An 11,726-nucleotide genomic window follows, 5' to 3' on the forward strand; every position below is an offset into this window, starting at 1 on the left:
TGAGGGTCTTTTTGGAGGGGGAGCGCTACATGATGTTGCACTCCTGCCAGTGATCCGCTCCACGCTTTCCTTCCTGCCATGCTTCCCAACTTTGCTCAAAGTCGCCAGACTACTAGCAAGTGGAGGGACCGCCTGACCGACACTGGACTAAGTGGGACGCAACCAAGGACCCATACGGGCAGGGTCATCACGGGACCTCAAGTGGGGGTGGGTGGGCACGGGCCCCAGACCTCTCATCCTTCCTCATCCCGATTCCCTTCCTCTTTAGGATGGAGTGGGCCACAGGGGAACAAGGGAGGTACCCGCAGGGACAGCCTGGGCCCTGGGAGCTTCGAGTGGGCCTGCTGCTGAGCGGTGAGAGGGCCTGGTGAAGGTCTGGGGGTTTGGGGATGCGATGGTGGGTCCTGGGATAGCGGCTACTGGGGCTACGGGGTGGGAGCACAGCAGAACCGTCCGATCCACTGTTTCCAGTGCTGGCCACTGCACTGGCTCAGGCTCAGGCCCCTGATGTGCCGGGCTGTTCTCGGGGAAGCTGCTACCCTGCCACGGGTGACCTGCTGGTGGGCCGCGCTGACAAACTGACTGCCTCATCCACCTGTGGCTTGCATGGCCCCCAGCCCTACTGCATCGTTAGTCACCTGCAGGTGCGTCTGGGGGTGGGTGGGGGAGTCAGTGTGGGGCTAGTACTGGCTGAGGCCCTGACCCTGACCCTGACCCAACCCAGGATGAGAAGAAGTGCTTCCTGTGTGATTCGCGGCACCCCTTCTCTGCTAGAGACAACCCAAACAGCCATCGCATCCAGAATGTAGTTACCAGCTTTGCACCACAGCGCCGGTCAGCCTGGTGGCAGTCAGAGAATGGTGAGGTCATGGGTGGGGCATGGGGTGAGCAGGGCTGCCCACCAGTAGCCTCAAGTCCCTGACCTCCAACTCCTGCCTCAGGTGTCCCTGTGGTCACCATCCAGCTGGACTTGGAGGCTGAGTTCCATTTCACACACCTCATTATGACCTTCAAGGTGCCGGCATGTCTGGGAGCCTGCTTGAATCCCCCTGCTTGGCTCCCCATTACCCCTGAACAGAGTCCCAGCTCCTTAGCCCAGTCCTCCTGAGCTCATATGCTGTGTGTGGGAGGTTCCTTCGTCTCCCATGCCTTCTACTGCCTTTTGCCTCCAGACCTTTTCACGTGCTGCCCCAATCCCAGGCTGGGTGAGGCGCTGCCTCCTTGGATCCCATGATCCCTGAGCCTCCCCACTAGAGGTGGCTACTCTCCCTGATCATTGCTTGGCTTCCCCTGGTCAACCCCATCTGTCTGTGAGCTGCTTGAGGGCAGGTCCTAGCTGGGCAGGGCTCTTGATGGGCTTTGGCTAGGCTTGGGTCCTGGTGCCGCTGATCAGCCACGCTCATGCTCCCCACCCAGACATTTCGTCCTGCTGCCATGCTGGTGGAGCGCTCAGCAGACTTTGGACGCACCTGGCATGTGTATCGATATTTCTCCTATGACTGTGCGGCTGACTTCCCAGGAGTCCCACTGGCCCCCCCACGACACTGGGATGACGTAGTCTGTGAGTCCCGTTACTCAGAGATCGAGCCATCCACTGAAGGCGAGGTGAGGGCTGGGATCTGGGCTTGGTACAGGAAAGGGGGATTGATGGGCCTGAGGCAGGGTCTGGTATCTCTAATGCCCCATCCTCCTCCAGGTCATCTATCGTGTGCTGGACCCTGCCATCCCTATCCCAGACCCCTATAGCCCACGGATCCAGAGTGAGTGTTCCACCCTTTATGCTGGCATAGTCCCAGTGTCCGGCTGGTGACTATTTGGGGCCTTAGTAGCTATTTTGGGTGCTTCCTAGGGCAGATGCCAAGTCCAATTTAGCTCATATAGCAGTAGACAGGAGGTCTCCCAAGGTGACCTTGGCAGCTGCAGACCCTGGGTGGGTATGAGGCAGCAAGAGCCTGCCTGGCCAGCTGACCCCCAACACTTTCCCCCCACTTAGACCTACTGAAGATCACCAATCTACGGGTGAACTTGACACGGCTACACACACTAGGAGACAACCTGCTTGACCCACGGCTGGAGATCCGTGAGAAGTACTATTATGCCCTCTACGAGTTGGTTGTGCGTGGCAACTGCTTCTGCTACGGACACGCCTCACAGTGTGCACCCGCCCCAGGGGCACCAGCCCATGCTGAGGGCATGGTGAGGGGCTTCAGCTGGCTGGAGTAGGGCTGGGGTCAGGGGCAGGCATGGCTGGACAGAGCTGACCACATGCTTGCCGACCCTCCTAGGTTCATGGGGCATGTATGTGCAAACACAACACTCGTGGCCTCAACTGTGAGCAGTGTCGGGATTTCTATCATGATCTGCCCTGGCACCCAGCCGAGGATGGCCACAGTCACGCCTGCAGGAGTAAGTGAGATCCTGGCCCCTGTAGCCCCAGAACTCTGTGGCCTGGTTGTGGCCTGGGTAGACCCTAGAGCTGGCTGGTCGAGCCTCTGACATCCAGACTGTGTCTGAAAGGTATCCAGGCCTTGATGCCCCTGGGTTCCCTCAACGCTCCTCCCCTGCTCTGGGTAGGGGCCCAGTGTGGTGCTGAAGCCTCAAAGTCCTGAGCCCCCACCCCAAAATCCTGGCCTATGGCAGGGACCTAAGGTGGCAGTGAGGCCCTCTACGCCATTTACCTTTGGGACACGGTCCCTCAAGAGGCCTTTTGCTCTGCCCTTCCTTCCCCTCCCCCAAGAGTGCGAGTGCCATGGGCACACCCACAGCTGTCACTTCGACATGGCCGTATACCTGGCCTCTGGCAACGTGAGTGGAGGTATGTGTGATGGATGTCAGCACAACACAGCTGGGCGCCACTGTGAGGTCTGCCGACCCTTCTTCTACCGCGACCCAACCAAGGACCTGCGAGACCCAGCCGTGTGCCGCGGTGAGGCTGGGATTGGGCGTTGGGCTGAACCTGGGGTAGGAGCCGAGGAGCCAGGCTGCTGTCCAGCTTGTAGAGATTTGGGGTAGGGGGCATAGGTGGAGCCACACTGGGAATCTGGGGGAGGGGAGGACTTGGGAGATGACTGGTTCTGGACTAGTTGAGATATGGTGACCTTCTACCTCTTCCTGCCCTCAGCCTGTGATTGTGACCCCATGGGTTCCCAAGATGGTGGTCGATGTGATCCCCATGATGATCCTGCACTGGGGCTGGTGTCAGGCCAATGTCGCTGCAAAGAACATGTGGTGGGCTCTCGCTGCCAGCTGTGCCGTGATGGCTACTTTGGGCTCAGTGCCCATGATCCTGTAGGCTGCCAGCGTATGTGCTCCCTGCCCTAACTCCTGTGCTGACCTTAACCCGTGACTTCTTACTCTTGACCCCACTGAACACAAGCACTGCCACAGCTCCCCAAAGTGCTGATGGGTTTCCTTTCCCTCCAGGATGTCAGTGTGATGCACGGGGCACAGTGCCTGGGGCCACTCCTTGTGACCCCAACAGTGGAACCTGTTTCTGCAAGCGTCTAGTGACTGGACGAGGTTGCAACCGCTGCCTGGTGCGACTGGAGGAGGCTGGGGATGTGGGGTCCAGCACTTATCCTCAGAGCACAGGGCAAAGGGGTAGTGTCCATGCCCCACGGGGTGGGTGCTGAGAGCTTCAGGTTTAGTCCTGGCTGGGAGGCCTCAAGTCTAGGAGCCAGTTTTCACCAAGGGGTGGTGGAAGCTAAGAGAAAATCATTGGATTCCCTGCTGGGTGGCGAGGGGTTCTGTTTCTGGCTCCCAGCAACCTCTTCTCCCACAGCCTGGCCACTGGGGCCTGAGCCATGACCTGCTCGGCTGCCGTCCTTGTGACTGCGATGTGGGTGGTGCCTTGGATCCCCAGTGAGTGCTATAGAAGGGCCCTGCGAGGGGTGGGAAATGTTACTGGGCAGGATAGGGGGTCCTTCTTGAGTAACTGTGTGCTCCCCAGATGTGACGAGGCCACAGGACAGTGCCGCTGCCGTCAGCACATGGTGGGGCGACGCTGTGAGCAGGTGCAGCCTGGCTACTTCCGGCCCTTCCTTGACCACCTAATGTGGGAGGCTGAGGACACCCGAGGTCAGGTAGGGGGGCAGTGTTGGAGGGCAGGTCATGGGTGCAACTATGGCTGGAGAGGTGGGGTTATGGGCGGTGCCTTGTGTGGGGAGGGTATATGGCTTTGGGCAGGGCCTCAGCTGGAGAGCTGGGGTTTGGGGATAGGCTGTGGCAGAAGAGGTGGTGCCTTGCCTGAACCCCCTCCCACAGCCACATCTCCTCTCAGGTACTCGATGTGGTGGAACGCCTGGCCACCCCCGGCGGAACTCCATCCTGGACAGGACGGGGCTTCGTCAGGCTGCGGGAAGGCCAGGCACTGGAATTCCTGGTGGCCTCTGTACCAAGAGCCATGGACTATGACGTGCTGCTGCGCCTGGAGCCCCAGGTCAGACTCTGTGACACCTAACGCAGAGCTGAACCTCTGGGTGTGGGAGCATCTCCTCCATCATCGCATTCCCCCAGGTCCCTGAGCAATGGGCAGAGATAGAACTGACCGTGCAGCGCCCAGGGCCTGTGTCTGCCCACAGCGTGTGTGGGCATGTGTTGCCCAAGGATGACCACATCCCAGGGACTCTGCAACCAGACACCAGGTAGGGGCACTAATGGTAGCACCTACAATGGTGGAAGGTTGTGGGTCAGCCCTAAGCTCCTTGAAGGGTACTTGGAAGACCCTGCCTCTCATTTATCTGTCCCTTCCTTCAAGTGCCTACTCCTAAGTACTGTTTGCCAGGTGCTGTTGGGCATGACACTGGTCAGAGGAAGAAAGTAGACAGAACAAGACTTGCTCTTTCTAAGTTCCAGCGGCTAAGCAGGAACTAATAATGGGAAACCATCCAGCATCACTATAGGGAGTGCCCCTGGAAGGAATGGAGGGCATCAGAACACTCTGAGCAAAGATGTGACTGGTCTGATTACTGTGTTATTACATTGTGCATAGTATTTGTTTCATTATCTTATTTCATCACTTTACTTCTTTTTAAACTTTTTATCATGTAACTATTCAAACACAGACAGAAGCAGACAGAATAGCATAATCAACTGGCTGTACGCATTATAGACATTTTGCCAACTGTGACTTGTGTTTAACAGAGATCCCTCTAGTTGCTGAGTGGAGAATAGACTTAAAGGGGTCAAGGTGAAAGCCAGAAGATCTGCTGGAAGCTACTGAGTTAGCTAAGTGACAGTGGATTGGACAGAGGTGTAGCAGTAGCGGGGCAAGAAAAGGAAGGTTCCAGAGGGTTCTAGTGGCAGAGCCAATGGTTTAGACATATAGGAAAGGGAGAGAAAGTAGAAAGGTGATTCTAGGGTTTTTGGTTTTGGCATCTGGGTGGGGATGGGGCTCTTAACTGAGATGGAGACATAGGAGGAACAGTTCTGAGATGCTCAGACATGGGGGAGAAGGCCAGCGGGAGATTGGATTTCTGTGTCTGGAATTACGGGGAGGGCTCAAGTTGGAAATACAAATTTGGGACTTGTCACTAAAGAGGTAGGTATCGATGAAACAACCAGAGAAAGGAGGGAAGACCAGAACCAACCATCTAGTGTTAGAGGCCAGTAGAGAAGGAGGAGCTGGGGTAGGGGGGAAATCGGGAGTCTGGACAGGATCCCAGAGAACAGAAGAGTGTCTCAGGAAGGAAGGTGCACTGATCTCATTGTGTGCTGCTGAATGCTGGCGCAGATAAGGAGAGAGAAGTGGCTGCTGGGTTTGGCTACACGGAGGTCATTAGTGACCTTGGCACAGGCTGTCTCCATGGCGTGGTGGGGCCAAAGCTCCACTGGAGTGAGGGGGGTAAAGAGGGGAGGCAGTGACTACAGTCAGATTTTAGGAGTTTGTTGGGCAGGAGAGCAACAAGGCAGCAGCTAGGGGGAAACTGAAGGGATTGAGGGAAGAGTTTTTTCAGGGGTAGAAAAGAACCCCAGCGTGGGTTTGCAGGCTGATGGGAATGACGTGGGGTGGTGGGTGATGCAGTCTTGGTGAGGAGGAGCAGAGGTTGGAAATTGGAGATCGAGGTCAGAGGAAGTATGAAGAGGCCACTGAGGAAAAATTGGCACGTATTTGTGCCAGGGAAGCGCTGTGGGTGGCAAGGTTGTGTGGAGTGTTTTCAGTGAGATTGGTCTGCACAGGTGTGTGATTCCAGTGAGGCAGGTTTGCAGGAATCTTCTGCACAGATTCTGTCAGGCTGTCCAGCTGTCTTTGGCTTGGCCCATGGTTTGGTTGCTATGTGTGGGTTGAGGGAGGTCCAGGGTGATGGGTACAGGGACCCCGGGTTATCCTCATGCCTGTTCTCGCCTCCTCCCAGGTACATGGTGCTTCCCAGACCTGTCTGTCTTGAGCCTGGCGTCTCCTACAAGCTGCATCTGAAGCTGTTGAGAACAGGGGGAAGTGCCCAGCCTGAGGCCTCTTACCCTGGACCCAGCCTGCTCATTGACTCGGTGAACAGTCCCTTCTCCTCACACCAACAAAGATGGCAGGGCCTGTGGGATGGAACCTATAGTGACTGGACAGGAAGAGTGTGTGACAGAAGCGGCAGGCCAGGGGTGGTGCTGAGCTCAGTGCTCCGGCAGTGCCCGTATGACCCCGGGTCTGAACCTCACTTCCTTGCTCATTTCTTCAGCTGGTGCTGCTGCCCCGTGTCCTGGTGATGGAGATGTTTAGTGGGGGTGACGCTGCCGCCTTGGAGCGCCGTGCCACTTTTGAACGCTACCGCTGCCACGAGGAGGGTCTGGTGCCCAGCAAGACCCTCCCCTCTGAGACCTGTGCCCCCCTCCTCATCAGCCTGTCCTCCCTGCTCTACAACGGTGCCTTGCGTGAGTGTCTGTGATGTGGGCTGGTGGGGCCGAGGTGTGGGGGTCCAGCCTAACTCGGCCCTGTCCCCACTCCCCACAGCCTGTCAGTGTGACCCCCAGGGCTCACTGAGTTCTGAGTGCAACCCCCATGGTGGTCAGTGCGTGTGCAAACCTGCAGTGGTTGGGCGCCGCTGTGACCTTTGTGCTCCTGGCTACTATGGCTTTGGCCCCACAGGTTGTCAAGGTATTTGCCTGCCCCTTCTTTCCCTCCGGCCCATGACCTTTCTGCCTCTTCTTTCTGGTTCTCCTTCTTCCTTCCTCTGTGTTGGACCCCATCCTCTTAGCCCTGGGTTACTTGAAGTTCTCTGCCATTCTGTGACCTTCCCACCCTGACCCCACCCAGGTTCCCCTCAAACCCCCTCCCTGGCTCAGCCTCTGCCTCGCCCCTAGCCTGCCAGTGCAGCCCTGAGGGGGCGCTCAGCGGCCTATGTGAAGGGATCAGTGGGCAGTGCCCCTGCCGACCTGGTGCCTTTGGACTTCGCTGTGACCGCTGCCAGCGTGGCCAGTGGGGATTCCCTAACTGCCGGCCATGTGTCTGCAATGGGCATGCAGATGAATGTGACACCCACACAGGCGCTTGCCTGGGCTGCCGTGACCACACTGGGGGTGAGCACTGTGACAGGTGAGCCAGCAGCAGCGATGAGTGGGTTGGTGGGAGGGCAGGCTGCTCAGGGATGACACCTCTTCCCGCCTCTCCATGCAGGTGCATTGCTGGCTTCCATGGGGACCCACGGCTGCCATATGGGGGCCAGTGCCGGCCCTGCCCATGCCCTGAAGGCCCCGGAAGCCGGCGGCACTTTGCTACATCTTGCCATCGGGATGGGTACTCCCAGCAGATGGTGTGCCACTGCAGGGCAGGCTACACGGGTGAGTAAGGTACAGGCATGGGAGCAGGGTGGGGCAGCTGGGCTGAGCACTCACGCCTTCCCCCTGACTGTGGGCAGGGCTGCGGTGTGAAGCTTGTGCCCCTGGGCACTTTGGGGACCCATCAAGGCCAGGCGGCCGGTGCCAACCATGTGAGTGCAGTGGGAACATTGACCCCACGGACCCTGATGCCTGTGATCCCCACACGGGGCAATGCCTGCGCTGCTTACACCACACAGAGGGGCCACACTGTGCCCACTGCAAGCCTGGCTTCCATGGGCAGGCTGCCCGACAGAGCTGTCACCGTGAGTGTGGAAGGGGAAAGGATGGTTGGGGTGGGGCTCTGCTGCTCGGGCTCCCCTTCATTAATGTGCTCATCTTGGCTGGCACAGGCTGTACCTGCAACTTGCTGGGCACAGATCCCCAGCAGTGCCCATCCACTGACCGGTGCAACTGTGACCCAAGCAGTGGGCAGTGCCCATGCCTCCCCAATGTCCAGGGCCCTACCTGTGACCGCTGTGCCCCCAACTTCTGGAATCTTACCAGTGGCCTTGGCTGCCAGCCCTGTGCCTGCCACCCAAGTCGAGCCAGAGGACCCACCTGCAATGAGGTATGGGTCCCTCCCATGAATCCCTGGGTAGATGGGGCCAGTGTCTGCCTCATATCTCAAGGGCTCAGCCTTTGATTGAGGCTCTGACCTCTGCCCTATTCCCACTCTAGTTTACAGGGCAGTGCCACTGCCATTCTGGCTTCGGTGGGCGAACCTGTTCCGAGTGCCAGGAGCTCCACTGGGGAGACCCTGGGTTGCAGTGCCGTGGTGAGGAAGCCAGTGGGCCCAGGGTGGATGGAGGACTTTCCAGGATGCCCCACTGGTGCCCTAACTCTGGTCTGCTCTTTCCTGCAGCCTGTGATTGTGAACCTCGTGGAATAGACACACCTCAGTGTCACCGCTCCACAGGCCACTGCAGCTGCCGCCCGGGCGTATCTGGCGTACGCTGTGACCAGTGTGCCCGTGGCTTCTCGGGTGTCTTTCCTGCCTGCCACCCCTGCCATGCGTGCTTTGGGGACTGGGACCGCGTGGTGCAGGACTTGGCTGCCCGTACACGGCGCCTGGAGCAGAGGGTGCAGGAGCTGCAGCAAACGGGTGTGCTGGGTGCCTTTGAGAGCAGCTTCCGGCACATACAGGAGAAGCTGGGCACTGTGCAGGGGATTGTGCGTGCCCGCAACACCTCAGCTGTTTCCACTGCAAAGCTCCTGGAGTCCACAGAGGAGCTGCGGTGCGGCTGGGCCTGAGATACGTGATGGGATGGGGTTGAGGCCCAACGCCAGGGCTGAAGCCTCTATAAACACCTCCCTCTCCACCGGCGCAGGCGTCAAATCGGGGAGGCTACTGAGCACCTGACCCGGCTGGAGGCAGAGTTGACAGATGTGCAGGATGAGAATTTCAATGCCAACCATGCACTAAGCAGTCTGGAGCGAGATGGGCTGGCACTTAATCTCACATTGCGGCAGCTTGACCAGCATCTGGACCTCCTGAAGCATTCAAACTTCCTGGGTGAGTTGTTGGCCAACTAGGCAGGTGGGCCACGGCTGATCTTCAGCTGACCGCCTGCCTCTGCCCAATTCAGGTGCCTATGATAGCATCCGCCATGCCCACAGCCTGTCTGCAGAGGCAGAACGTTGTGCCAACGCATCGGTCCTGACAGTGCCCAGCCTTGTGAGCAACTCAGCAGGCACCCGGCACCGGACTGAGGTGCTGATGAGTGCCCAGAGGGAGGACTTCAATCGCAAGCACATGGCCAACCAGCGGGCACTGGAGGAGCTCTCTGCCCGTTCCCAGAGCCTGAGCCTGACAGGCATAAATGAACTGGTGAGGCAGAAGCGTGGGGTGGGACACGTGTGTGTGGCCGTTCCTTCTACAGGGTCCTGACTTATTCTGTGCTTGGCAGGTGTGTGGGGCCCCAGGGGATGCACCCTGTGCTACGAGCCCTTGTGGGGGTGCCGGCTGTCGGGATGAGGATGGGCAGCCTCGCTGTGGGGGCCTCAGCTGCAATGGGGCAGTAGCCATGGCGGACCTGGCACTGGGTCGGGCCCGGCACACACAGGCAGAGCTGCAACGGGCACTGGCAGAAGGTGGTGGCATCCTGAGCCAGGTGGCAGAGACCCGTCGGCAGGCAGGCGAGGCACAGCAGCGGGCCCAGGCAGCCCTGGACAAGGCCAACGCTACCAGGGGACAGGTGGAGCAGGCCAACCAGGAACTGCGGGAACTTATCCAGAGTGTGAAGGACTTCCTGAGCCGTGAGCCTCCCGTGTGGCGCAGGCCATGTGGTTGTTTCCCCTGTGTCTGTGTTCATACGTTGTGTCCCTGGGTTCATGCTTGGTCAGAGCTGGCACTGGACCTGTGTTTATGACTCCATGTCTGGCCCCTAAGTCCTTGCCCATATGTGGTCCTCAAGTCCATGACCCTGAGTCTGTGCTCCACATATCTTCCCTGTTCTTATGGTTACATTGTTATGCCTATTAGCAAACCCATATCACATGTGCAGTCCCTGAGTCCATACCCCAAGATTGTGTCCCCACACCCGTGCTGGGGAATGTGTCCCTGAGCCCTTGCCTGTGTCCCCATAGAGGAGGGGGCTGATCCTGATAGCATTGAGATGGTGGCCACACGGGTGCTAGAGCTCTCCATCCCAGCATCACCTGAGCAGATCCAGCACCTGGCTGGCGCGATTGCAGAGCGGGTCCGGAGCCTGGCAGATGTGGACACAATCCTGGCGCGAACTATGGGAGATGTGCGTCGGGCAGAGCAGCTCCTGCAGGATGCACAGAGGGCACGGTCTGACCCCAACCCTGGCCCCCGTCCTTGGCACTTGGTCCTGATATTTGCAGGTCCTGATTCCTTCTCTTCCCCAGGAGCCGTGCTGAGAGTGAGAAACAGAAGGCGGAGACAGTACAGGCGGCACTGGAGGAGGCCCAGCGGGCACAGGGTGCTGCTCAGGGTGCTATCCAGGGGGCAGTGGTTGACACACAAGACACAGAGCAGACCCTGAAGCAGGTGTGGTCTCTATGGGACATCAGTGGGGAAAGGTTATGGGCATGCCTCATACATCTGTTTAACCCTGGGCTCACCCATGGCAGGTGCAGGAGAGGATGACAGGTGCAGAGCAGGCACTGAGCTCTGCAGGTGAGCGGGCTCAGCAACTGGATGGTCTCCTGGAGGCTCTGAAATTGAAACGAGCAGGGAATAGTCTGGCAGCCTCTAGTGCTGAAGAAACAGCAGGCAATGCCCAGGGTCGTGCCAGGGAGGCCGAGCAGGTAGGTTGAAGCAGAGCCAGCTAGAAGGGGTGAGGGTAGAGGCTAAGTCCCCACTGGCCTACCACAGTGATCCTGCCCTCTACATCCCCAGCTGCTGCAGGGCCCGCTAGGCGACCAATACCAGACAGTGAAGGCCCTGGTTGAACGCAAGGCCGAGGGTGTGCTGGCTGCGCAGGTGCGGGCAGAGCAACTGAGGGATGAGGCTCGGAGTTTGTTGCAGGCTGCTCAGGAGAAGCTGCAGAGGCTGCAAGGTGAGGATAAGGGTGGGTGGGCACTAGAGATGTGGGACTGTGGGAATAAGATCCTTCAACTGAGACCTGCCCCTTCTAGAGCTGGAGGGCACCTATGAGGAGAACGAACGAGCGCTGGAGGGTAAAGCGGCCCAGCTGGATGGGCTGGAGGCCAGAATGCGCAGCGTGCTTCAAGCCATCAACTTGCAAGTCCAGATCTACAACACCTGCCAGTGACCCCTGCCCCAGCCCCGCCCCGCCCCGCATGAGTTACTGCCTGTGCATGGAATAGGGCCCAACCTGGCAAGGCCCCCAATAAACCGTTGTGAATCCCTCCTGTGTTGTCTGGACTCTGATTTGGGGAGGGTGGGGTCTCTGGGCGGAACCTCAAGGCTGCCCCCAACTGGGCCGGGGCGA

General features: G+C 58.8%; 1 protein-coding gene across 3 annotated transcripts; it reads left to right on the plus strand.

Annotated features, from left to right (window-relative positions):
* Positions 1–82: 82 nt before the first annotated feature.
* On the plus strand, positions 83–11,644 carry LOC109443473 (laminin subunit beta-2). Of its 3 annotated transcripts, none has more exons than XM_074312351.1 (33): positions 83–151; positions 269–354; positions 472–644; positions 725–860; positions 942–1,015; positions 1,417–1,605; positions 1,697–1,760; positions 1,994–2,196; positions 2,286–2,406; positions 2,738–2,926; positions 3,122–3,301; positions 3,424–3,536; positions 3,782–3,861; positions 3,950–4,082; positions 4,280–4,438; positions 4,516–4,643; positions 6,354–6,486; positions 6,669–6,861; positions 6,941–7,084; positions 7,291–7,522; positions 7,604–7,767; positions 7,845–8,069; positions 8,157–8,374; positions 8,485–8,581; positions 8,669–9,041; positions 9,135–9,319; positions 9,393–9,634; positions 9,714–10,062; positions 10,393–10,600; positions 10,678–10,819; positions 10,903–11,079; positions 11,171–11,330; positions 11,410–11,644. In XM_074312351.1, exons 2-33 carry the CDS (start codon positions 270–272, stop codon positions 11,544–11,546), a joined length of 5,406 nt encoding a protein of 1,801 aa, XP_074168452.1. In that variant the 5' UTR covers positions 83–151; position 269; the 3' UTR covers positions 11,547–11,644. The 3 variants fall into 3 exon arrangements, with proteins under 3 accessions (XP_074168452.1, XP_074168451.1, XP_074168453.1); XM_074312350.1 differs by having other exon boundaries at positions 85–183; XM_074312352.1 differs by having other exon boundaries at positions 120–178.
* The last annotated feature ends 82 nt before the right edge of the window (positions 11,645–11,726 follow it).

The sequence above is a fragment of the Rhinolophus sinicus genome, linkage group LG10 (assembly GCF_036562045.2).
Source record: "Rhinolophus sinicus isolate RSC01 linkage group LG10, ASM3656204v1, whole genome shotgun sequence".
NCBI classification, from domain to species: domain Eukaryota; kingdom Metazoa; phylum Chordata; class Mammalia; order Chiroptera; family Rhinolophidae; genus Rhinolophus; species Rhinolophus sinicus.

Coding starts and splice junctions, on each gene's coding strand:
- LOC109443473 (XM_074312351.1), top strand. CDS start 270: ATGGAGTGGGCCACAGGGGAACAAGGGAGGTACCCGCAGGGACAGCCT. Junction 645..724: donor GCATCGTTAGTCACCTGCAG/GTGCGTCTGGGG, acceptor GACCCAACCCAG/GATGAGAAGAAGTGCTTCCT. Junction 9,320..9,392: donor GAAGCATTCAAACTTCCTGG/GTGAGTTGTTGG, acceptor TGCCCAATTCAG/GTGCCTATGATAGCATCCGC.